The sequence below is a fragment of the Ixodes scapularis genome, unplaced genomic scaffold (genome assembly GCF_016920785.2).
Source record: "Ixodes scapularis isolate PalLabHiFi unplaced genomic scaffold, ASM1692078v2 PGA_scaffold3__209_contigs__length_174095766, whole genome shotgun sequence".
Taxonomy (NCBI): Eukaryota; Metazoa; Arthropoda; class Arachnida; order Ixodida; family Ixodidae; genus Ixodes; species Ixodes scapularis.
The window spans coordinates 97,592,679-97,615,549 of record NW_024609868.1 but is presented as its reverse complement, the minus strand read 5'-3'; the positions used below and the strand labels follow the sequence as shown (position 1 = coordinate 97,615,549).

General features: G+C 45.5%; 1 protein-coding gene across 1 annotated transcript in view; it reads left to right on the top strand.

Annotated features, from left to right (window-relative positions):
- The window catches only part of LOC121837105, a 70,105-nt gene that overhangs the window by 37,518 nt on the left and 9,716 nt on the right, over positions 1–22,871 (top strand). Inside the window, exons 14-19 of the mRNA XM_042292564.1 lie at positions 7,470–7,594; positions 10,675–10,859; positions 13,045–13,197; positions 14,466–14,553; positions 20,661–20,810; positions 21,709–21,886. Of these exons, the coding sequence (XP_042148498.1) occupies positions 7,470–7,594; positions 10,675–10,859; positions 13,045–13,197; positions 14,466–14,553; positions 20,661–20,810; positions 21,709–21,886 (879 nt within the window). The remainder of the gene's footprint in view (positions 1–7,469; positions 7,595–10,674; positions 10,860–13,044; positions 13,198–14,465; positions 14,554–20,660; positions 20,811–21,708; positions 21,887–22,871) is intronic.

Genomic DNA, 22,871 nt, shown 5'->3' with positions numbered 1-22,871 from the left:
GGTGGTGCTGGTGCAAGCTGCCACCCGTTACAAAGGGTATAGCCATTACCATCCATCCATCCATCCATCCAGCGAAAAAAATTCCCTGCTAAATTTAACGAAACCAATTCCCTGCTAAATTTAGTTTAAAAAATTTCCCATTAAATTTAGTGGAAAAAATTCCCCGCTAAATTTAACAAAACAATTTCCCCACTAAATTTAGCAGAAATAATTCCCCATTAAATTTAGCGGAAATACTTCCCCGCTAAATTTAGCTGAAAAAATTGCCCGCTAAATTTAGTTGAAAAATTCCCCGCTAAATTTACCAGGAAAAATTCCCCGTTAGATTTAGCAGAAAAACTTGCCTGCTAAATTTAGCGGGAAAAATTTCCCACTAAACTTGGTGGGAAAAATTCCCTGCTTAATTTCAGCGGAAAAAATTTACTGCTAAATTTAGTGGATAAAGTTCCTTGCTAAATTTAGTGGAAAAAATTCCCCACTGAATTTAGTGAAAAAATATTTCCTGCTAAATTTAGCAAAAAGAAAATCTCCCGCTAAATTTAGTGAAAAAAAATTCCTCGACAGATTTAGCCGAGAAATTTTCCACTAAATTTAGCGGGAAATTTAGCTAAAATTTCCTGCTAAATAGGAGGGGAGCAGGAGGGGAGGGTACGGATGAGGAGGGGAATTCGCTCCTCTCCGTGCCTTCCCCTCCTCCTCTTCAAGAGCTGCGCTCTAATTCCGCGTTACAGGGGATTGTATACGTCTTTCATTTTTTCAGTAACAAGTAGCGTATTTAGTTACTTTTTTAGAAAAGGGATGAGTAACATACTTAGTTCCTTTTAAAGCCAAGTAACGAGTAACAGTATTTCGTTACTTCTGAGGAGTAGCGTGTACAACACCGTTTAAACAGGCTCATTTTAATTCTGACCTGAGTATGCATTTATTGCGACAAAGCAGATGGGCAACCCAAAAAACAACTGAACAGCATGACAGTATTACATCATTTATCGCTGAACACGTCAGTCGAACTCTACAGCCGGGAGTGTCCTTTACCCAACGGGCGGAATAAGGTTCGTTAGTTGAATCTTTTGAAATTATGTACAGGCTGAATGTGAACCCGAATGTTGCCAACACCGGAAGGCACAGATCCCATTGCCAACATGGAACTTTAGAAGCAGAGAAAACAAAAGAGAGAGGTGAATTCCAGATTCGCCAGCTCTTCCTGAAGCACAACATTGACGTTCCTTTGAGCGTATCAGTAGAACTAGTGTCTTCAGCGTTGCCGAAGATGTATTCTCAAGGAAGCGGGGAAACATAACTAATGAAAACTTTGAGAGGCAGCTGCTACTTACCGTATTTATTCGAATATAAGGCGAGGTTTTTTTCCGAAATCCTTAGTCTCAAAGTCGTACCCCGCCTTATATTCGAAGCTCAGTACAGCAATACGGCAATTTTGGTGTAACAGTTTCGGTTTCCGCCTTTCAACCATTTTCAAGCTTCCAAAAGAGCCCGACAATACTGTTACAAATCTAACGCAGAGATTTAAGAATAAAACATACAAAATGTTACACAAACGCAAGTTACAGATAGTAACTACCGAGTTTGGGCAGCTGCGATGCAGGAGACGCGATGGCTGCAGACGCCTTCAACCATATCAACGAGCTGAGCCAGCAGTAGCCGCTTCCAAGCCAGTAGTAGCCGCAAAGTTTGTAAACAAGTTGGGACGCTACCAGCGCAATGGCGAGTCACCGTTGCCACTATGATGCAGCCTTCAAGAGGAAGGTTGTATCAGAGGCGGAGGTTTCTGGAAACTGCGCGGCGGGTCGGAAGTTTGGTGTTCCGGAGAACAACGTGCGTCGTTGGCGCAAACAGAAGACTGCGCTGTTCGCCTGCGCAGCGACGAGAAAGGCTTTCCGTGGCCCGCGAAAGGGAGCGTTCCCCGAAGTGGAAGAAGTGCTGACGCAGTTCATCAAAGAGAGGAGAGGCCGCGGTTTGGCCGTTACTTCCGACATCGTGCAGATGAAGGCGCGCGAAATCGCGAGAGAGCGTGGCATCCCCGCTCTCAAGTTCAAAGCTAGCCGGGGCTGGGTGCAGAAATATATGAAGAGGGCCGGATTTTCCTTGCGAAGGCGGACCTCCGTGATGCAGAAGTTGCCCGAGGACTACGAAGAGAAACTAATCTCTTTTCAGAGATATGTTATCGGCCTGCGACGCGACCACGACTTTCTACTCGGGCAGATGGGCAACGCCGACGAAACCCCGATTTTTTTTGACATGCCGTCGCCCCAGACCATTCACCAAAAAGGTGATCGCCAAGTGAGCCTGCGCACTACAGGCAACGAGAAGGCTAGGATCACCGTTATGTTAGCCTGCACCGCCGATGGGCGGAAGTTGCCCCCCTTCATCATCCTGAAGAGAAAGACCTTTCCGAAGAACGAGGTCTTCCCGCAGAACGTCCACATTCGTTGCCAGGAGAAGGGGTGGATGACGGAAGAGCTTTTTCTGAACTGGATTAAGTCGGTGTGGTGCCGAAGACCAGGGGCACTGCTCGCCCGGAGGTCAATGCTGGTCCTCGACGCGTTCCGCGGACATCTCACGGAGGGTGTGAAGAAGAAGCTGGTGGACGAACGCACGGAGCTGGTCGTCATCCCGGGGGGCATGACAAGCCAACTACAGCCGCTTGACGTTTGTCTTAACAAGCCCTTTAAGGCACACGTCAGACGGCTGTACAATGAATGGATGGGCGTCTGACACTGTGGCCCTCACGCCGTCGGGACGTCTAAAGCGGGCGTCCCCGTCTATGCTCGCCCAGTGGGTGGTCGACGCATGGGCAGCGATCCCCGAAGCTATGGTTGCAGCATCGTTCCGCAAGTGCTGCATTTCCAATGCCCTTGACGGCACCGAAGACGCTGACCTCTTTGAGTGCGAAAGTGATAAGGATGATTCGGATGCTACCACTTCTGAAGACAACAGCTTCTAAGTTTGTCTTTCGTCTCGCTCCGAATAAATATCTTTGTGTGCAGATAGTTCAAATACTTGTGTCTGCTTCGCTGAAAGGTAAGGAATTTAATTGCCTTCTTTCGTTTCTTTCGCCTTATATTAGTGTGCAAACTTTTTTCTTTTTCTTTGGTCCTTCAACTGCCCCCTCGCCTTATAATCGTGACCGCCTTATATTCGAATAAATACGGTAAGTGCAACGACTACTCAAAGGAAAATAATAAACTATGAAACAAAAGCAGTTGTGTGTTTGCCCATCAAAGTAACGAGGAACGGCAGTGTGCTTTAGGAAGAGCTGGTGAATCTAAAATTCCCCTCTCTCTTTTGTCCTTTCTGCTTCTAAAGTTCCAAATTGACAATGGAATCTGTGGGAGCTCGGTGGGACCAGCAGTTTTGAACGTAAAAACCGGGAACATATAAACAAGGTTCTACTGTAGCACTGATTTTTAGCAGACACATCTTTTCTAACCATGAAAATTAATAAAGGACAAACTAATAATGTTGTGTCATTTTATTTCAATCAAACAATAAATAAGTGGGAGAGGAAAGGCAATCAATCACCGCAGCAGAGTACTCACATAAACGTGGTAATGCTAGTGTACGCCACTGAAAAAAGATCACAATATTCAATAATGGCAACGCCTACTGCATGCTCCGAACCACATAACTACATACTTAACTACAACATACCGACTGTCGAGAAAAAATAAAAATGTACACGCACGTCAGGTCTCACTTGTTGAGGAAGCTTCTTCTACTTTTTTGCGGCCTGTACGTTTTAGGTTGTCTTTGCCCAAAGAATGTTTTCCGCTCTTTCATTACCAAACAAGAACATGCTTTCCCGGGACAATAGATGTCCCGCATTCTTTACTTTTTTTTTAGGGACAACATTTTTGGTGAGATAGGAGGCTCAGAGGCTCATTCACCCACTTGCATTCTTAGGTCCCTGTTCCTTAAAACCTTTTAAAATCTCCTAGGACGAGAGAACACGCTGCCACCATCTATGAGGTGATCCTGGACTTTCATTTCACTGGAGTGAAGGTTTTGCAATATTTGCGAGATCAGGGGAGCTATGCTACACGGCGTTGTCCCGATCCCTTAATCCCGCTTGGTCCCGCCGTGTAGCGTAGTACCCCCGATGTACATGTGTCTATGACAAACTGTCATACAGCAGTGATGTGATTGCTGCGCCAATTGCGCCAAACTGCGCCAAGGGGCTAACCCTGCTACATCCTGCTACATTTTGCCAAGATATAGGTAATCTGCGCCAAGCATGCGCCAAAGGTCCGATTTCGGTCGTCTTTCAAAACCGAAACTAAACTGAGTACTGTAATTGAGCACGCGTGAGGTAGGTGGCGCAACAAGCCACCCGCCGCCCGACAGAAAGTACCCTGCATCAATCATTCATCCGATCGCCCCGCCCCGCCCCCCCCCCCCCCCCCCCCCCCCCCCCCCCCCCCCACCTCTTGCATGGTTTCCCCTAGCGTCTCTCGTTCCGTGCTCTCGCACCTCGTTGTCTTGCATTTTTTCCCTTTTTGTTTTTTAAGGACAGGCGCGGGCGTGTGTGGGCGCTCCGACGCTAGCGTGCTAAATACCAACCATGCCGTCATGCTGTGAAACGAAACCACGTTTTTGCGCGGCGGGAGTTACTTTGTGAGCTGAAGCACTCGCTCCTGAAAGCAACGGCATTGGGAAAACAATATTTGGTCCCTGCCTGCCAGTCACCGTGGTCGCGCGACGTCCGGTGTTACCGTCCCCACCTCGCTGCAGATATGGTGCTTTCTAAACTGAAACGTCAGGTTCGCCCTAGTGTTCATCAACATTCCTGTTCTTGTTTAATACGCTGCTACAAAAATTCATCTATCTCAAAGACTGCTGTGTAAAAGTATTGATTACCTAGGCTTCTCTCGCTAAGCTTTCTTTCGAGGGGGACCCCGGTGCGTGAAAAAATCTGCCACGAAAGACAGTTGGTGAAGGGAAGTGAGCTAAAGCAAAAAAGGCAATGTCTGCACGCTGAACCTGCACAGCGCGCTTGTTTTTCTCGAGTTGAATCCCGGCACATAGCGCTCCAAGAACTTTTTCACCCTAACTCGAGATGTCTTCCATCAATGTGCTCAGGTTCTTTTTTTTTTTTTGTGTGTGTGTGTGTGTGTATGTGTGTTTAGCTTTTAACCTCGCCTGCCGGCCTGGCAAGCACGTGCCGCTAAACTGTTTTTTTGCGTATGTTGGACAGTTTATTTTTCCTACAATTTTGGGAACCAGTTGGCGACGGAGCGGAGTGGCATGGTTTAGATCGAACAGCTATCTCCGCTCGCGCGACAATTTCGCATTGCACTGCAGTAGTTACGTGTTTCATCAGTTGGAAACTGCTTTCATGATATCACTAGCCAACCTAATGCTGTGCTATTTACTACTAAGCAGGTAATTTTGAAATAAATTTTATTATGTGCAGTTTGGTTCTTATTTACCTATAGCGGATACATTTACAGGGTGTCCCAAAAAATCTTTCAGGTTTTTTGTTGTTTTTTTTACTGCAAAAATAAACTAGGCATTGCTGAACACTCATTCTCCGCCCAAAGGTAGCGCTAGAGGTCACAGCCTGATGCCAAAGTTTCAGCCCGATCCGATAACGTAATCAAAAGTTAAAAGTGGTTTCTAAAAATTGCAACGGGAAAATGGCGGCCGACGGAGTTTTCGTATACATGGGGCTCCATGGCACCAGAAACCGAAAACGGGCAAAAATCGGGTCTATTTTCCCATTGAAATTTTCAGAAAATCACATAACTTTTGAATAAAATATCGGATCGCGCTGAAACTTTGGCATCAGCTTGTGACCTCTAACGCTACCTTTGGGTGGAGAATGAGCGTTTGGCGATGTCCAGTTTATTTTTGCGGTGAAAAAACCTTGTATTCTTTTTTGTGACACCCTGTATACATATCATTTAACTGAACCATTGTAAAATCTGTCATGTCATTGGCATTTCAGTTAACATCTTGAAAGACTCCCAGGTGGTCTAACTTGACTATAATTGGTTTATTGCAGCGAGCAAAGTGTCCTTCGTTTGTACAGCACTTAAAACAAATATTTTTATTTTTATAAAATTATCTGCTCCAAAAGCTACTTTTGCTGCTCCAAAGCACTGTTCTAGCTGCTCCAAAAGCCACTTTTGTTGCTCTAAAACACTGTAATGGCTGCTCCAAAGGCCACTTTTTCTGTTCCAAAACATTGTTTTGGCTGCTCCAAAAGGTGCTCCAAAACGGCTTAGCCCAATCACGTCACTGATACAGTGAAACCCGTTTAGAACGAACCCACGTACAGCGAATTATGGTCAATATCGAACTCACGCAAAAATTTAAATCAAAATGCACGTAAAAAGTACTTTTTATAACGAACGACGCATTGGCTATATCTAACTTTTCCCACCGGGAAGGCTCCCAAAAACGCGCAAACAATCGTCTTCTAGCCTGTCCCCCCCCCCCCCCCCCCCCCCCCCAAAAAAAATAACAAAAAAAAAGTAGGAACGAAACAAAATTTTAAAAGCTCAAGCTCCGAACAAAGTTGAGCGAAGTGAAGCAATTCAGAAGGGGAGAAAGCTAAAAAAAGAAACGCTTTGCACGCATGCACAGAAAAAAAAAAAACTTTTCAGCCCAAAGCAGTTGCCCACGAAGAGAAGCGATTCAGAAGAAAAGATAAGGTAAAAAAAAAAAAAAAATCTAATCTCGTGCAAGAAAAAATTAAAAATCAGCGCGTTGTTCCAACGCAGAAGCGAAGAGATGAGAAGGAAAGAAAAGCTCTCGCCTTACAATGAACGCATCGTGGAAGTTCGTTTTAAATGTTTTTCGCTATATCGAACTTATCGTAGCGTTTCCTGCTGTTCGTTATAAACGGGTTTGACTGTAGTATATAACATTGTCAAAAGTATTTCAAGCAAAGAAGGAAAGAATGACAAAATCGGAAATGTCCAGACACTGAAAGTGTTTCTACCCAATAGGTGGCACCAGTCTGTTCTCTCGTCATGAGAAGTTTTAAGGTCTTACGGTCAAGCAGTTAAAAGAATGTGCCTTAAAGCAATCTTCGGTGAGAATCAGGTCTTTCTTGGCGTAAAAAACAATTTTCTTCCCGATCCACATTTTTTTTTTCTAAAAGTAATTTTCTCTTGCAAAACATTCAATGATACACTTTATAGTATCACTCACTTATTCATTCTACACTCATCCGTCCCGCAGAGTGTAGAGTGATGTCAGCGTCCCCGACGTTCGCATCAGATCTGCAATCCGCCAAATCTGAATCATTTTTATCCACATCCACCAGTTGACCGCGGATATCCGCAGATGCGCGGGTAATCTGCAGATGTGCAGGGCTCTACCTATCATAGTCCCACGAGGGGCTGATAGTATTATGAAACAAAAAGAATAAGATTGCCATCGCCAGCCGTTTGCGACTCTTACTGCCGGGTGCTCGAATGGCGGGGTGCGCCTGTTGGCTGCAGGTCTGAGCGTGGATGCGAGGTTGGAGGTGACCCTGGAGGGAACCAGCGTCCCCGGGGCACCCCTGGCAACCATGACCCTCTCGGCCACCCTGCTGCCCCCTCTGCTGGTCGTCCAGGGCGACGGGGTAAGCCCACGTCTGGTCCCTGCCGGTGTTTCCAGATAAACATTGTTGTTTTTCTAACCCATGGGTTCTTAAACAGGGTATCCTGGGGGGATCCCAAAGTCCTCAAATTTTCTCAACAACCCCCAAGTATAGCATTCCAGTTTAATAGTGCATCAGTGAGAGTAAAACAACTACGGTACGCTGAGGCAACTGGACTCATTTGCCGCCATTTCCAAAAGAAATAATGCATACCACTTAAAAAAATAGAAAAAACTGTATAGGTGATGAATGGGCATCGTGAAAGATTGTGTTAAAAAACAGTTGTACTTTAAAAAAAAAATTCGATTGTGTGTGTGTTTATACAGCCTAGAACTTGGTCTGCCTCAACGGGCGACGAGTCTCCCAGCTGTAGATGAGCAATTTAGCCAGTGCAGTACAACCGCTAGCCTGGGGTCTTTAACGTGCACCACGCAGTAGGGATACACGACCGCACGCCGGTACGATGCTCATTCAGATCGAAACGGGCGGGGGTGGGGATTGAGCCCAGGATCCCTGGGTTCCGCAGCGCGAGCTTTTGCTCCACGTGCTCCGAGCTGGTGCGCACTAACCCACTCGGCCACTGATCCCCCCTAGTTGTACTTTACCTTGAAAGTACATTGTGTTTATAGTACTTTACTTGAAGTACATTGCACCCGGTGTACTTACTACTATATTTGAAGTACATGACCTCTCATTTACTTTGTGCTTCAAGTACTTTTTAGATGTACCTTATGCAACACTGTGAACAAGCAAATGCCGTTTGCAAAATTAAGCTCAGCCAGTGCTAAACCTCAAAGTAGAAATGATACATCCACAATACATCATTGACAAAACAACAAGTACAAAACAATTTGGCACGCAGAAGCAGAACCAGCTTTTAAAGCATTTCTGTGAACACAGATGCTGCTTTATTTTCGGCTAGCAGAATTTCGCTAACGAATCAAAACGTATGTAATTCTTGTTACCTTAAAAAATATAAATAACTTCAAAAGTAATATGCTGCCTTTTTCGGTAGTTAATAATTTACTTGATTGCCATTATTTGAGTAATTTATACTCTACTCAACTTACTTTTGAGGCCAATATTCAGTAACTTAACTTAGTTACTTTTTGAGTAACTCGTACATGTCTGCAGCAGGCCAATGGTTGGCCCAAGCAGGAGTGGAAAAAAAAAAGTAATTACTACAAAAGCAGTCACTTTGAAATTAAATTAACAGAAAAAGAGGTTGAATCAAATTTACATGAACAAATGCATATACAGGTACAAAAGGCTTATTTTTAGATAGTCACTATACAAAGTCAATAATACTTCATACTTCTTTACTTGGAAATTCACTTGTATGTCAATAATAACAATATTCCAGAATAAAATGCCTCAACAGCATTGCAAATAACATCACTAAAAATGCTTTAAAGTGACTAAAAAAATGACCGGACCTCCATGTGGTGAATGATGTTGATTGGGGCGAAGCTCTGGTGGTGCTGATGGTACTGATTTTGTTCATAGGTAGTGCTGATGGTGCTGATTTTTTTTTATTGCTCATAGGTAGTGCTGAGTTACGGGTTGCATTTTGACTTCATTATTACTGCTTTATGGTCAGTGAAATGCAGAGCCAGTGGTTCTTCTCATCCTTTCTCATCGTTTTCATCCATGTCAAAAGAGAATGTGTGGTATGAAACGTGGTTATGTACGCATTTAAGCATTTGACCGCAGCGCCGTCTCCTGTATAGACGTTGAACGGCTGCATGCAACGTTTCATCCATGACATCCCCAGCTCTTGAGTTACTACCACACCTCAGAGCCCCCTACTCGTCCCGCAGTCATGGTCGAGTGGTTAAGGCGATGGACTAGAAATCCACATCCCCGCACAGGCTCGAATCCTGTCGACCGCGCAAACTTTTTTTCTTTCTTTTCTTTAAGAAGACAGTAGGGATGGCAATCGATGGGAGCACGGACGCCGGACGGACAAGGCTGGACCCTAAGGAGCTTCGCCCCTAAAAAAGCTTTAGTTGCTTTAAGAATGCAGAACGATAAAACATAATACTTCCAACAGATGTCCCACCTTTTTCTCCGACGGGTGGCGTCAAGTCTTCTTGAAGTTTTTGTACAAGTGCGCAGAAGTTGAACTTTTTTTTTTTAACTTTGCGTTAGAAGTTGGAAAAAGTGGAACCTGGTTGAAGTCTAACCTGGTCAGGTTTGCGACGTCCTACTTACGACCGAGTCCTCGCAGTCATTTGTGAGAGAGCACGCCAGCGTCATCTATAAAGTGGCCCCGGAACTGCATTTCACTAGAGGAAAAAAATTTGCAGTATTTGCAAAATCAAGTGTTTATGCTACCTACAAGAAATGGCGGTTTATAACGTCAGAAGCTTTAAAAAGAAAAAATGCGCTCATAAATTAGGAAATATTTTTTTCAGTGGAGCTGTTAAGTGCTAGTTTCCCCAGCAGGATCGTGTTCGGTACCAAACAAATGTCGACACCTGTGCTCAACACAACACTCTGGTTGCCGCCGTCGCTCATAGATGGCGGTAGCTGTCCAGAGTGTTGCGTTTGCCAGTTGTCTGCTTGCCGCCATCGCTCATAAATCGCGGCAACCTTTCCAGCCTCGGCAACCAGACAACTGGTTGCTGCCGTCGCTCATAGATGGCGGGAACATTTCTTCGGAGGAAGAAAAGCAGGAACGGAATGAGTGGCGATGTGTGCAGCAGTGCGAATGGTTCCGCAACCGCCGCGGGGCCGCTATCGCCTAAAGTTCTACTGCGTCGAGCGCTTCAGATTTCCTTGCGAAGGAAGAGCAGATTGCTTGCCTGGAAAGCCACCGCAAAGAACAGATGCTACAGCTCTGCTGCTCTTCCTTCTTAACCAGAGTGGAAAGGCTGAATGTTTTTTTTTTCCATTGGGTAGCCAAGTGTTCCATTGGGTTGCCGAGTGTTCCACGAGTGCCTGATGGACGGAGCCAGTGTGGTGTCTCGTCGTGAGAGAGGGGTTTTAAGGCACACAAGCAGTCGCGAGAGTGCCAACGGGCCTTTAGTCGTCCGAAGCGAGGCCCTTTTCCCTCGCAGCCCCTGGTGGTGGAGGGTGGCGGGAGCAAGGCAGTCCGGGTGGTGAACCAAGGCAACGGGCCCCTGGATGTGGAGTTCCGGGCGACGACCCCGTTCCGCGTGAGCCCCGACAGGGCCGTGCTGGGACCCTCACTCGGGGCCTCGCTGCAGCTGTCCCTGGCCGACGGGGCGGCAGACTGTACCGGGTAGGTGCGGCCATCCGCGATGCTGCCCGTGCGTCTGGCATCTCATTCCACCCACGCGTCGAAAGGGGGCCCAAAGTGGGAACGACCGACCTCGCAAAAGTTGGTGTGTCGCGCCGTCAGATGTCGCGAGTCTGGAGGTCGTGCAAGTTCAAGAAAAGCGCGAGTGAGCGAGTATCGCCGTTGTCACGGCATCCCGACTCTCGGTTGTCGACGCTTCCATGAACCACCAAGCCGGAGAGCGACCAGCGGCGGGACGGGCGTCCGCCACGTCCACCGCTGCCGTCGCGACACTTTTACGACGTCGTCGGGCAAAAATCGAGAGGCCTCTTTTTTGGACGCAGTAAGTGTGCTGGTTGGAGATGCGTTCACAGTAGGAGATGCATGCTGTTGTTACCCGTCTCGTGCGGTTCCGCCACCGCCCTTCGCGGGCCCTAGAGGACTGTCAAGGGACGTTTTGTACACGTCACTTGCCAGAAAGAAGAGGTTCTTGGGGGTTCAAAGGCTTGTTCCCCCGAGACGTCGGCCACCAGCGAGAGTGCTGTTTCTTTCTAATGGCCTCTGGTCGACGCCACGTAGAATAACAGAGTCCCGTGCTTTAGAATTTCGACGTCGTCACGGCGAGATCGAGTGAAACCCCAAATTGGACCCAAGCACCATAGCGGCGTTCGGCCGGGCCGAACGCCGAAGGACGCTCGGCACCGGGCTCGGGTCCGGTTGTTTAGTTGGCACCGTTTGACCTTGACAACGTTCTGCGGATGAAAAGGAGGACGTTTGCGTGCCTCCATGATTCTAACCGGCGTTGCTCTGACACATGCTCGTTGCCTTTTCCCCGCCTTGGCTGCACGCGCACGCTCCAGGCTCGCGAGACACCCGAGCACTACCATTCCCGTCATTCTCATTCTAACGGCAACACTTATTTACTTGTCGCACAAATTTCTTTTGACTTAGCACTTGCATTCGTGTCATAACGTCCTGCACCATTTTTTTTTTTTTTTTTTTAAGGGTCAATTGGTAAAAGGATGTGGATGAAGTAAAAAGTTACATTAAGACGGGCCTCCCCCCAATATCTTTTTGTTTATTTTTTGCCAGGCGATTAAGTTCGGTGTAAGGAGACTGCCCAATCAATATTTTGCCACAGAGTCGTGCAATATATTTTTAATAAAGTAAAAAACATGACTGCTTCAAACTGCAATATGATCAGGGTGACTGTAAGGAGAGAGCTGCTGGAAGTCATGTGGCTATCGCTCTCTACCCAATATATTCTTACGTTCCTCCGCTTCTCGGGCGTGACAATGACAATGAGGGCATTACTTAAACCGCTTGTCACGCAATTTTTTCAAAAATATATTCCTTCCCCTCGCTGTTCTGTGCTTGAAGATCGATTGGCCGGTACCACGAACCACAGTTCCGAAGTAGCGGTCCCACGTCCGTCGCAACGTTGGTCCGTCTTGTGCCACCATTGCATCCTCCAGCCCGCAGTACATCTCCATATCGACAATGGCATGCTCATCTACTTGCTGCGATCTGTGCAACAATTGTTTTCATTCGACATATTGGCCGCTTCTTGGAAGCCACAAAAAATGGGGTTGATATTTTCTTCTGTTTTTAATATTGAATGTGCACCTTAGATGACCCACAACTTTGAATATATTCGGTACGCATCAGTTCGAATGGCACATGACCGTGGAAAAGAGAGTGAGCACGCCTGGAACCGGCTGATTCTTGACCAGAGGTTTTCGGGCGGTAAGAATACGAATTTCGAGCTGCAAGTTGTGTTCTGGCTAGTTGGGCTCTTGTTGGTCATGCTCAAATAAAAACCTTGCTGAGCATAGATACCCGGTCAATGTCCCTTTATGATGAATTGCAACCAACTATGCCAATCGTAATCGCAAGATGAGAACGGTGGGGCGTCTCTTCTGAACGCACCTTTTGCCGGCCACTTTGGCCGCACGTGTGGGTGTCTCTTTCGAACACTTGGTCGTCGTGGCTTGCGCTCGTTGCCTTTCGCCCCGCTTCGACCGCGTGTGCACAGTCGAGGCTCGCGAGGTGCCGAAGTGTCATTAAAGGTGGGACACCGGAGGCTAGACAACCGAAGTGCCGTCGGAGATTGTAGCCATTTCGAGCTTTTTTTCTCAGCGCGAGGACGTCCGGCGCCCTCTAAAGGAGCGGGACCGCGTCTGCCCAGGGTGCTGGAGGGGCTGCTGTGGCCCCGGGGCCCCAGGCTGGATCTGGCCCAGCTGCGGGGAGTGCCCGGGACGCGGGCCTTGCCGCACCGCTGCCCTCTGGAGGCGACCAGGCGGACCCTCTTCTGGTCCGGCACGCAAGTCGGCTGCTCCACGTACGTCGCTCCGGTTCCCCCTCTCGCGGTCAACGGGAACACGCGAGTCGTGGCGGGGGTGACTACTTGTTGCGGGACAAATTTGGTTAGAAGGAACGCCTGTCTCCGACTGGTGTGTTTAACATCCGTCCCGAAAATGACGTCCAAAAGCAGGAATAGTTGGACGTGCATCGGACGTCTATGTCCTTCGGTTTTAAACGGTAGGCTCGTTTAATCTGCCTACAGCTCCCGCATCGTATAACTCCGTGCATGCCGCCGTATTCGACTCGCGAGTGCAACCCGACTGAGACGGTCCCGACAAGTCATTTGGAGCCTGGTCAAAAGAGCTACGAGCAAGTTTATTCATGACCAGAATGGCTTATGGGACATTCGGCCGTGAAACGTCGATAGAGCTTGGGTAGGTTTGTGCGGTACTCGCTGCATTGGATTCTTCTTTCCCTAACTGTCATGTTTCTTTTTGCCGATTCGAGACGGTGGATTGTCATTGTTTTTGTTACGATTTTGGCACTTCCTGCACCATTATTATACTACGTCATTTGTTTTTAGAGTGTAGGTTTCGTAGTGTACGACAATGTGTAGGTATTGGTGATCATAGGCAGACAGAGGCCTTTGTTATTCCAAAAAATTGTGATCTTTAAAGTTGGGCAAAAGGCAGCCATAAGGAATACCGCAAGAAGTTTAGCAAATGTTGTAAACTACAAATGGATCTATTAGAAATCATGGTGTAAGGCGCAAAAAACAACAGACACGAGAGAGAAAACAAACATACAGACCATGATTTCCAACGTTCACCAACTAGCCCAACTACAAGTTCTTCTACGGATCTATTAAAGCCAATCAGATTTATTTTGATTAGTAAAGAGATAAAATGTTTGTGCAAATTATGCTCAAGTGCTTGAAACAGTCTCAGTTTGTCATGGTAAATATAAAAGCCCAAGTACCAACATACCACAATTCACTGTGCCTAGTTTTTTTGTTTTTTTTCAAGTAAATTGGTAATCAGAGAATCGCTTCATTCCAAGAAGAACACGTCGCTGCTAATTTTCCTAGGCCAACAGCTGCGGGGCTTCCATCACTTCCTGATTTGCAAGTATTGTTATGGTCGGGCTATGCTACTCCCATATACTAACTCCATAATGCAGTTTCCTCTGCTGTCTAAATTGCTGCAAAAATACTTTTTACAGTTTCATTCTTGATAGCGTGCTTCATTGTGTAAGCAGTGCACTTGTTTACCCCAACAGCATCAATATCCTGCCCACTTTTTCCAGGACCAAGAGCGTGATGTTCCGAAACCCCAACTCTCTTCCGATGGAAGTCAGCTTTGCAGTCCAGAAACACGATGCATCACAATTTGAGGCAAGCAAAAATATACGAACCGCTACCTTCTTCAGGATGCCATGAGTATTTGTGATACTTTCATATGGAGAGCACTAATATTACAATAATTTAATCTAGTTTATTTTATCCTGAAATGCCCACAGGAAATTCTACATGAAGTGTGCAAAATTTAACTATAAAATCAAACAATATAAATATACACTAGGTTACATTTTTAACATATACTACAAACAATGTTAAATGGCATGGTGTGTGGCAATGGCAGCTCGGAAAGTATCAAATTCTGGGATACGAACAATGTGCTAGGGTAGATAATTTCAGTCGGAAGTCACTAGTCGTAATGGGGAAAACTTGAATTGATTAGTTCTAGGTGAAACCAGCTGAATTTTGAGTGGGTGGTCTGCTCGAGGGGAGATATGGAAAGCAGACGGACAGTATGCATCTTTTCCTGAAGGAAAGTAGTAACACATTTTGTGTAGGTGTGTCTCAAAAGAGGGAGGTTTAGTTCAGTTTTCAATGCAGTGATACTTGTAGCAGGCACATAATTACAAAAGATGAAGCGAGTCGCCCGGTTTTGAACAGCTTCCAGTTTTTCTTCTGAGAAGGACTGATGAAGATGAAGCTTATGATAAGCTATTATGATAATAGCTTATCATGACGCTCCCATGATAAGCTGTTATTAAACTTGATGCTGAGATACTTCTACATTGTTACAGCTTTAAGTGGTATGCTAGAAAGTCTATAGCCAATCTGGGCTGTGCCCAGTTGATTTAAAGCAAAATTAAGGAATTTAGTCGTGCTAACATTGATTTCCATCTGCCAATCTCGACACCACGATTCATCATAAAACAGATCAGCTTGCAAAAGGGCACAGTCTGATAGATTTCTTATTTTTCTATAAATCACACAGTCATCTGTATATAACCTAATAGTTTAGTTAAGAAGGTTGGGGAGGTAGTTTATGTATACTAAAAATAGTACAGCACGCAGTTTTCTTGTTAAGTACAAATGTTATCTATTGTGACGTTACATCTCTAGATGTAAACTACTCAAGATGGGCCTGTTGTTTTAGGAGTTATGCCTCTAGCATCAAAACAATCCGGGCGAGTACCATATTTACTCGAAAATTAGGTTGACTTTTTTTGATAGACAACACAGTGTTGTACATATTTTCCACAACACCATGGAAAGCAAATTTTTGTGATTTCTGAAGGAGCCGAGCAAATGACAAAGTACCATATGTTTCAGACTATAGTCAGCGAACTATACATGTTTAAAAGCTTAAACTTTATGTGGTGTGGACTAACCACAGGTGTAGACTATACAAGGATTTGAGCCGCTATGCCAAATATCCTGCCTATGTCTGCCACCGACGTAAGATGCTGCTACCCTGCAATATAAACCTAAAAAAAGAAAAGCATTGCTTCAGTATTTTTTTTATTAATTAAGGTAGCGCAGTGGTTCTCAAATTTTTTGGGGTCTGCAAAGCCTTTGCCCCCCACCCCCGCCCCGCTTCTCTTCTAAAAAAAAAAATTGTTTTCTGTTGATTCTGGCTAGGTGGCGCAAGCTACTGCCCGTTAGAAAGGGTACTGCTGTTACCATCTATTCGTCCATTCATTGTTTCACTCTATGCTTCTCACTTCTGTCTATAACAGTAAAGCATGCCCTTTTCACACTGCAATTAGTTGTCTTATGTTATACCCTTCCCCTTCCCCCACTGGCATGGGATCCACCATCACTTTGGTGGGTCCCCAAGAGGTCCCTGACCAAGGAGGTTATAAGTACTACAGTCAAACCCATTTATAACGAACAGCAGGAAACGCTACGATCAGTTCGATATAGCAAGTAGTTCGATATAGCAAAAAACATTTGCAACGAACTTCCGCGTTGCATTGGTTGTATGGCCAGGGGTGGTCCAGCTGCGCCAATTGCGCCATTTTGATAAATTCTCCTTTACCTGCGCCTTGCTGCGCCTAAAGACACAAATTGCGCCAAACTGCGCCAAACCGCGCCAAACCGTGCCAAATTGCGCCAAAAAGGGCTAGTCGGTCCGTAAACCGAATCCTTTTTTGGAAGAATGGCGTTTTCGGCTGGCAACCCGGTGGGAGTTTTATTTTCTAGGCTAGGTGGCGCAAGCTGCCGCCCGATATAAAGGGTAGAGCCGTTACCATAGCCATCACAATCCAATTCAGGTTTCCGGCCCAGTGGCGTTGTTGCGCATTATTGTTTTGTTGCGACCGTTTTGATATGCGGCGTTGGGGCTGTTCATTTCTGCATCGCAACTACTAAGTCCTCTTGAAGATGAGCCAACGTAAGTACTTTTTTTTTTCTGCATGCGCGTTTTAAGAGGCCGACATGAAGAGAAAAAAGCCTGACAGCGCACAAGTTGATGCTGACAACTCTCATGACAAGCGCTTAAAGAAGCAGTTGGAGGAAAGGGTGATCTCGTGCCGTGCGTTGCTGAAGAGGGCGGAAGAGACCATTGGTGCAAGACTGAAGTGCCAGAAGCTTGGAAAAAGTAGAAGATGGCCAAACTATGTTAGCTGAAGCCAATGCTACTTTGTCACGCGCTCTTTGCGAGCTGGACGAACTGAAAAAGAAATGCAAAAAGCATTGAGTCAATATTATTTTTTTCACCTGTGATATATAGCCTACAGTCAAAAGGCAAGAAGTATTAAGCAATATTTTAGTTTTCATCTGTGATATCTTGTTACGTAGTTAAGCTTTAGCTGCAAGAATGTTCGGTCATAAATAAAATGGTTTTCTTATGGTGAGTTCTTTTGTTTGTAAATTACTATATGAAATTCAGATGTTCGTGACACACACAGACATATATATATATATATGGGGGTGAGGTAAGATTGACAAGGGCAGCCGTAATATATATATAATAATAAAGACATGGCACAGACCTGCTCTATGTTCATGCTGCTCCAAAATGTTTAGTTTTCCTGATACCAAGGTGCTCCAAAACGAGCTTTTCCCTGCTCCAAAAGGGGAGTTTATGTGATACGAATTGCTCCAAAATTGGGTTTTTCTTGCTCCAAAAATTGCTCCAAAACCTAAAATGGCTGGACCACCACTGTATGGCGAAATCTTCTCTTTCTTTCTCATCTCTACACTTCCGCCTTGAAACAATGCGCTGAAAATATTTTTTTTTTTTTTTTTTTTGCGTGCGTGCAGAGTTTTTTTTAAGGGGGGACACTGGCTAGAGGTCAAACTTTTTAACTACTCAAGTGATCGGAATGAAATTTGCAGGGGAGATTGAGCTTCAGATGTAGGTGTACTGTGCAAACTTTCAGCTCTCTAGGACAAATTTGCATACCTGCATAAGATGATGTGTCACTTTTCATTAAGAAATCTATGATATGCAAATCAAGTTGTTAAGCATCATTTTGACTGCTTGAATATAAAGTGGGGGATATGGACCCTCGGGCTATCTAGTTTTAATAACTTAAATGTAAATATTTCAGAAAGAGTTGTTACCTCAAACTATGAGATATGCATATCTGTCCTCTGTCAATTTTTGAAAACTTAGTTTTTTATCACTGAGGACTTCAACTTAAAACAAAATAAAGTAGATAGCCCGATTCCTGAGTAAATCTCAGTTCAGAAACATCTTGATTGTGGTAACAGAATACTTTCACCTTCGAACAAAAGATTCCTTCGTATGAAATTTGCAGCAAAAAGTGGAACTGAGAAAAATGCATTCAAACATTGAACTCCTTTACTTTGTTACTGCCTCACAATGTGTTGAAAATATTTTATATCAACGTAACTATTTGGCGTATGGTTATCAAATTTGGTGTAAGGGTGTATAATTAGTTTTTAAAACTGAAAACCTCCAAATTAAAAAATGAATTTTTTCAAAAAAATTTTAAATTTAGGCCCATGTCCCCCCCTAAAGATGTGCGAATAATGAATTTTCTTTTCGAAGCGAATAATTAATTTCAACAAATAGTTTCGAATCGAAGCGTTTCATTTCGAAGCGAAGCGAATAATTTGCATTTGCTAATTTAAAAGTGAGAAAATTTACGAAAGAGAACTTGAATAATTTGCACATTGATATGGCTTAGCTATCCGCGTCGTCTTCAACATGTTTTCTAGGCTACCATTTAGATTTTATTATAGATTTATTTAGATTTTTATAATTTACATCTGCCCATTTATATTTCCGGCCCTCGAGACAGCCTCCATCCGGCCCCTTAGCCAAAAATTTTGGAGACCCCTGGCTTAGAGCATCGCGATTTCGACTTTTGAAAGACATTTCAAGACCGTGTCAGACTTAATTCCAAAAAAACAATTATGGTATTCAAGAGGTATCGTAACTATCGAAATGAGAATATTTTCCAAATTGAAGAAACTATCGGTATCACCATCATTATTTTCTATGCAGGGCAGCTCAGTAACGGTAGCAACGGCGTATGCGTTAGATGTGCAGCACGTGGGAAATTAGTTTAAGTGTACTCGGAGGCAAGAGGACAAAAATAAGTCAGGCTCTGGCAATCGTAGCACACGGTCACACAGTTTCTGACGCGAATGTCATCTTTTGCGGCTCTCAAGAACACAGTTGAAGCTAAAACGAAACTAGTGCCCTCCGCCATCTTCGCTCGCTTGGTGGCTTGCCGGCTACCCGGGATTGTTTGAGCAGCAGCTCGGACGCTTAAACCTATTCCTTCCCGGAATGTTTGCTGCCACGATTCTTTCTGGCGCCTCACCCTGCACTCCGAAACAGTAAGTGCCTCGCAAACGTGGTCGGCGGCAGCAGTCCCGTAAATAGGTGCGATTTTACCTCCGCTGGGGAAGTCCGTTCAGTTGAACTGAGGTTTGATTAGCGGCTCGATGAAAGTTGGAGCCGCCGTTTAACTCCGGCTGATTGCGATTGAGTCAACTATCGTTGACTCAGTGGCAGTTGAGAGCGCTCGTGTAACTAGGGTTATTAGCTTACCTCTTTTGAATAAGGTTATGGTTTGCACCGTGTTCAAACTTCGAAATACTTCGAAAATATTCGAAGTTTCCGAATAGTACTATTCGCTTCGAAGTCCGAATCGAATATGGCATTATTCGCTTCAATATTCGAAGCTTTCGAATATTCGCACAACCCTAGTTTTTTTGTTTGTTTTTTAGCTTATCTCCCCTTCTGAATCGCTTCTCTTCGCTAAATTTTGTTCGAAACTTGAGCTTTTGGAATTTTCTTTCGTTCCTATGTTCTTCTTTTTGACGGGAAGGGACAGGCTAAAAGACGATTATTTTGCGCGTTTTTGGAAGCCTTCGCAAGGGGAAAAAGTTCGATATAACCAATATGTTGTTTGTTATAAAAAGTACTTTTTACACGCATTTTCATATACATTTTCCGTGAGTTCAATATCGACAATAATTCGCTGTACGTGGGTTCGTTCTAAATGGGTTTCACTGTAGGAGGGGGCACGTTGCAATATTGGTGAAGCCTAGTCATAAGAAGTTTAAACAATAATGTGGCCAACGTGACCGCAGATCTCTCTGGCGATTGGTGCGCGTGACATGTCACGTGCGAGATGGATGGTTGATTGTAGAGGGATTCTTTACAGGCTTGCGCGCGCTCCGTCAGATCGAAGGTTTCGTCAGTTCGAAGGCTAGCTACGGTCACGTGATGTGGTCATATTGGGGTGATAAGTGAGGAGAGTAAGGAGGAAAATGGAGAAAGAGGCAAGGTGTCAAGGGAGCATGGCTTGAGGAGGCTACACGGCTGACGTCATGCCCTCTCCTACCCTTTTATCTTCCTTGCCCCTGACACATCCATGCTTGAGAATTACTGGGCAGTGTATTGGGCTCAAATCTTGGCATCCTGTCTTCACTAGTGGGGCTCTTGTCCGGTGAAGCTCTAGTGTTCCGCAGTGATTTATGCTCTGGGAAAATTCCTGAACCTTTTCTCGGTGAGAATTCAATCAACGAAGCAGTAAGCGGCCAAGCCATTTGCAAATCGGAACATTTCCCGTTTCCAGAGACGTTTCAATATGCATCTCTGACTGGTGTGTTTACTGTGTCCTAAAATGCAGTCCCTCGTGACGTCACAGAAGTTCCACATTGTCGCCGGCGTTCTAAGAGATGCATTCCAAGCACAACAGTTTCGAGGGCTTCTCTCGCAGGTATCCGTGCAAGGCGGCGGTCGGTCTGCGTCTTTGGCACCGGGCTCCAGCCTCGAGGTTGGGGTGACCTTCCGACCGATCCGCGTGGGCTTCGCACAGTCTCGTCTCACCGTTGCGAGCCGCAGTTCGACCTCCGCGGAAAACAAGAGCGTGAGACCCCGTCTTGGTCGTTTGCATGCCGCGCCGTGTCGAGAAGCTGCAAGTGGCATCGTCCCATGTGATTCTTCGTGTCTTTCTTAGGGGCTTCCAAATGTTCTATGGTGTGCATATCGCGATGCAGTTCGGCTCACGATGTAGCGCAAATATTCGAAATATAAAATATTTCTCGCAGTCTCCCAAAAAATTTACCAGTGACTGTGTCTCCAAAGGGAGCGCATACCCGTAATGTCCCGAGAGGTAGCCCACCTAAAATCGAGAGCAAATCGGGTGAAAATAGAGAGGACTAACTTTAGGTGTGCGATAAAAAAAAGTTGAAAAAATGCTAGTTTTAGATTTTGTGACATACGAAACTTGCAAAAAGGGGCGGTGAACCAAAGACAACTGACCTTCCCAGTCAGCAATGTTTGCTTACCTTCCGTCGTGGCTAAGTGACAGCATTTCTACCGAGGTCACCATTGACCAGGGCCCTGCAATTACTAGATGTGGGCTGTCTTTCGGTGTTTTTGACCAGGGTCCTGCAATTACTAGAAGTGGGCTATCTTTTAGTGTTTTTCACAAAAATGGGAAATCGTGCCAAAAATGGGGGGCGGGTTATCTTTTGGGGGCATCTGCTGAAATGGCGCAAAACCACGAGGAGGTGGAGCGTTTTGTGAGACGTTTGCGTGCAAGTCCCAAAGCAGTTCAGTTTACTCTTTAGCTATGTGTAACGGTGAAGCTAATGGTTGAGCATGACAGTAAAGCGTGATAGATGAACGTTTTATTTTTCTATTCAAAACGGCTAATAAAACGTATTCTGGGTTTAAAAGGGGCAAGCCCGGGATTTGGGGGTGGGGCTTTTGGGGCTGGACGCCGGGGGCTTCGTATGAACAAGTGCTGCCTGGGGCCGCAGGTGCAGTTGTACGGGTTTGGGGGCGAGCTGCGCCTCCGCCTGTCTGGCCTGCACCCCGCGGGGCCTCCGCTGCACGTGCTGGACGTGGGCATGCCCCTCCCAGAGGGCGCCACCGCCTCCCGCCAGATTGGCCTCGCCAACGATGGCCGCTGGGACTGCTGCGTCTGCCTCGCCCTGGGTGAGCGCGCCCTCCCTGGAGGCAATACACGGCCGGTCGTAGCGCCTTTCTATGCACTCTGTTCGTAAAGACGCCAAAAGGATACGCCCCTTGCATCCCCACGAACTTCCAGTCAAATGAAAAGACAAACACTGGCCCATCACCATAGCACCTCTTCTTCCAATGTTCGTGAAATATTTCATGACCAGTCCTTTACGTGGTTAGCTAAAGGACCGGACAGCGAGAGATTTGTTGGACAATGTTCAAGACTCCCGTACAACGACCAATCCCCCCTTATATGTAAAATAACGGTACATTCCCAACTTCGTGGTTTCTGTAGAACTTCATCGTCCCAGGAATTTTGACATCAATGGGCTCGGAATGCCTGCCCATTGATGTCTATACCTGTTTTCACCTCAAGAACCGTAGTAAAAAAGTCTGGCTCTTTGCAGAGCATTCTTAATTTCTCCCTTTATGTTCATAATTAAGGTATATGTAGGTGAATTTTAAATTAGGTACATCTTATCTTGTCAAGACGCTTGCTTTTTCCTTGAGGTAAAAATGGGTATAGATAAAAAATTTAAAAAACAGTGCATTTGGAAATCTTTTGGGAGGCAGGGGATGGCTTATGTTCATAAGCAAAAGGATCTATACGCTGTTTCACCTTACGACAAACCGCAACACACAGTATGAGTTACCGGAGCCAATCAACAGCTAGGAGCGCGTCTCGTGACTTTGCGCTCCGAGAAGGCCATGTGACACGCTCCGAGGTATTGATTGGCTCCGGTGGCTTGTAGCGTTAATCGCGATTCGTGGTAAGGTGGAACAGGGTATCCCCCCTTATATGTAAAATAACGCTACATTCCCAACTTCGTGGTTTCTGTAGAACTTCATCGTCCCAGGAATTTTGACATCAATGGGCTCGGAATGCCTGCCCATTGATGTCTATACCTGTTTTCACCTCAAGAACCGTAGTAAAAAAGTCTGGCTCTTTGCAGAGCATTCT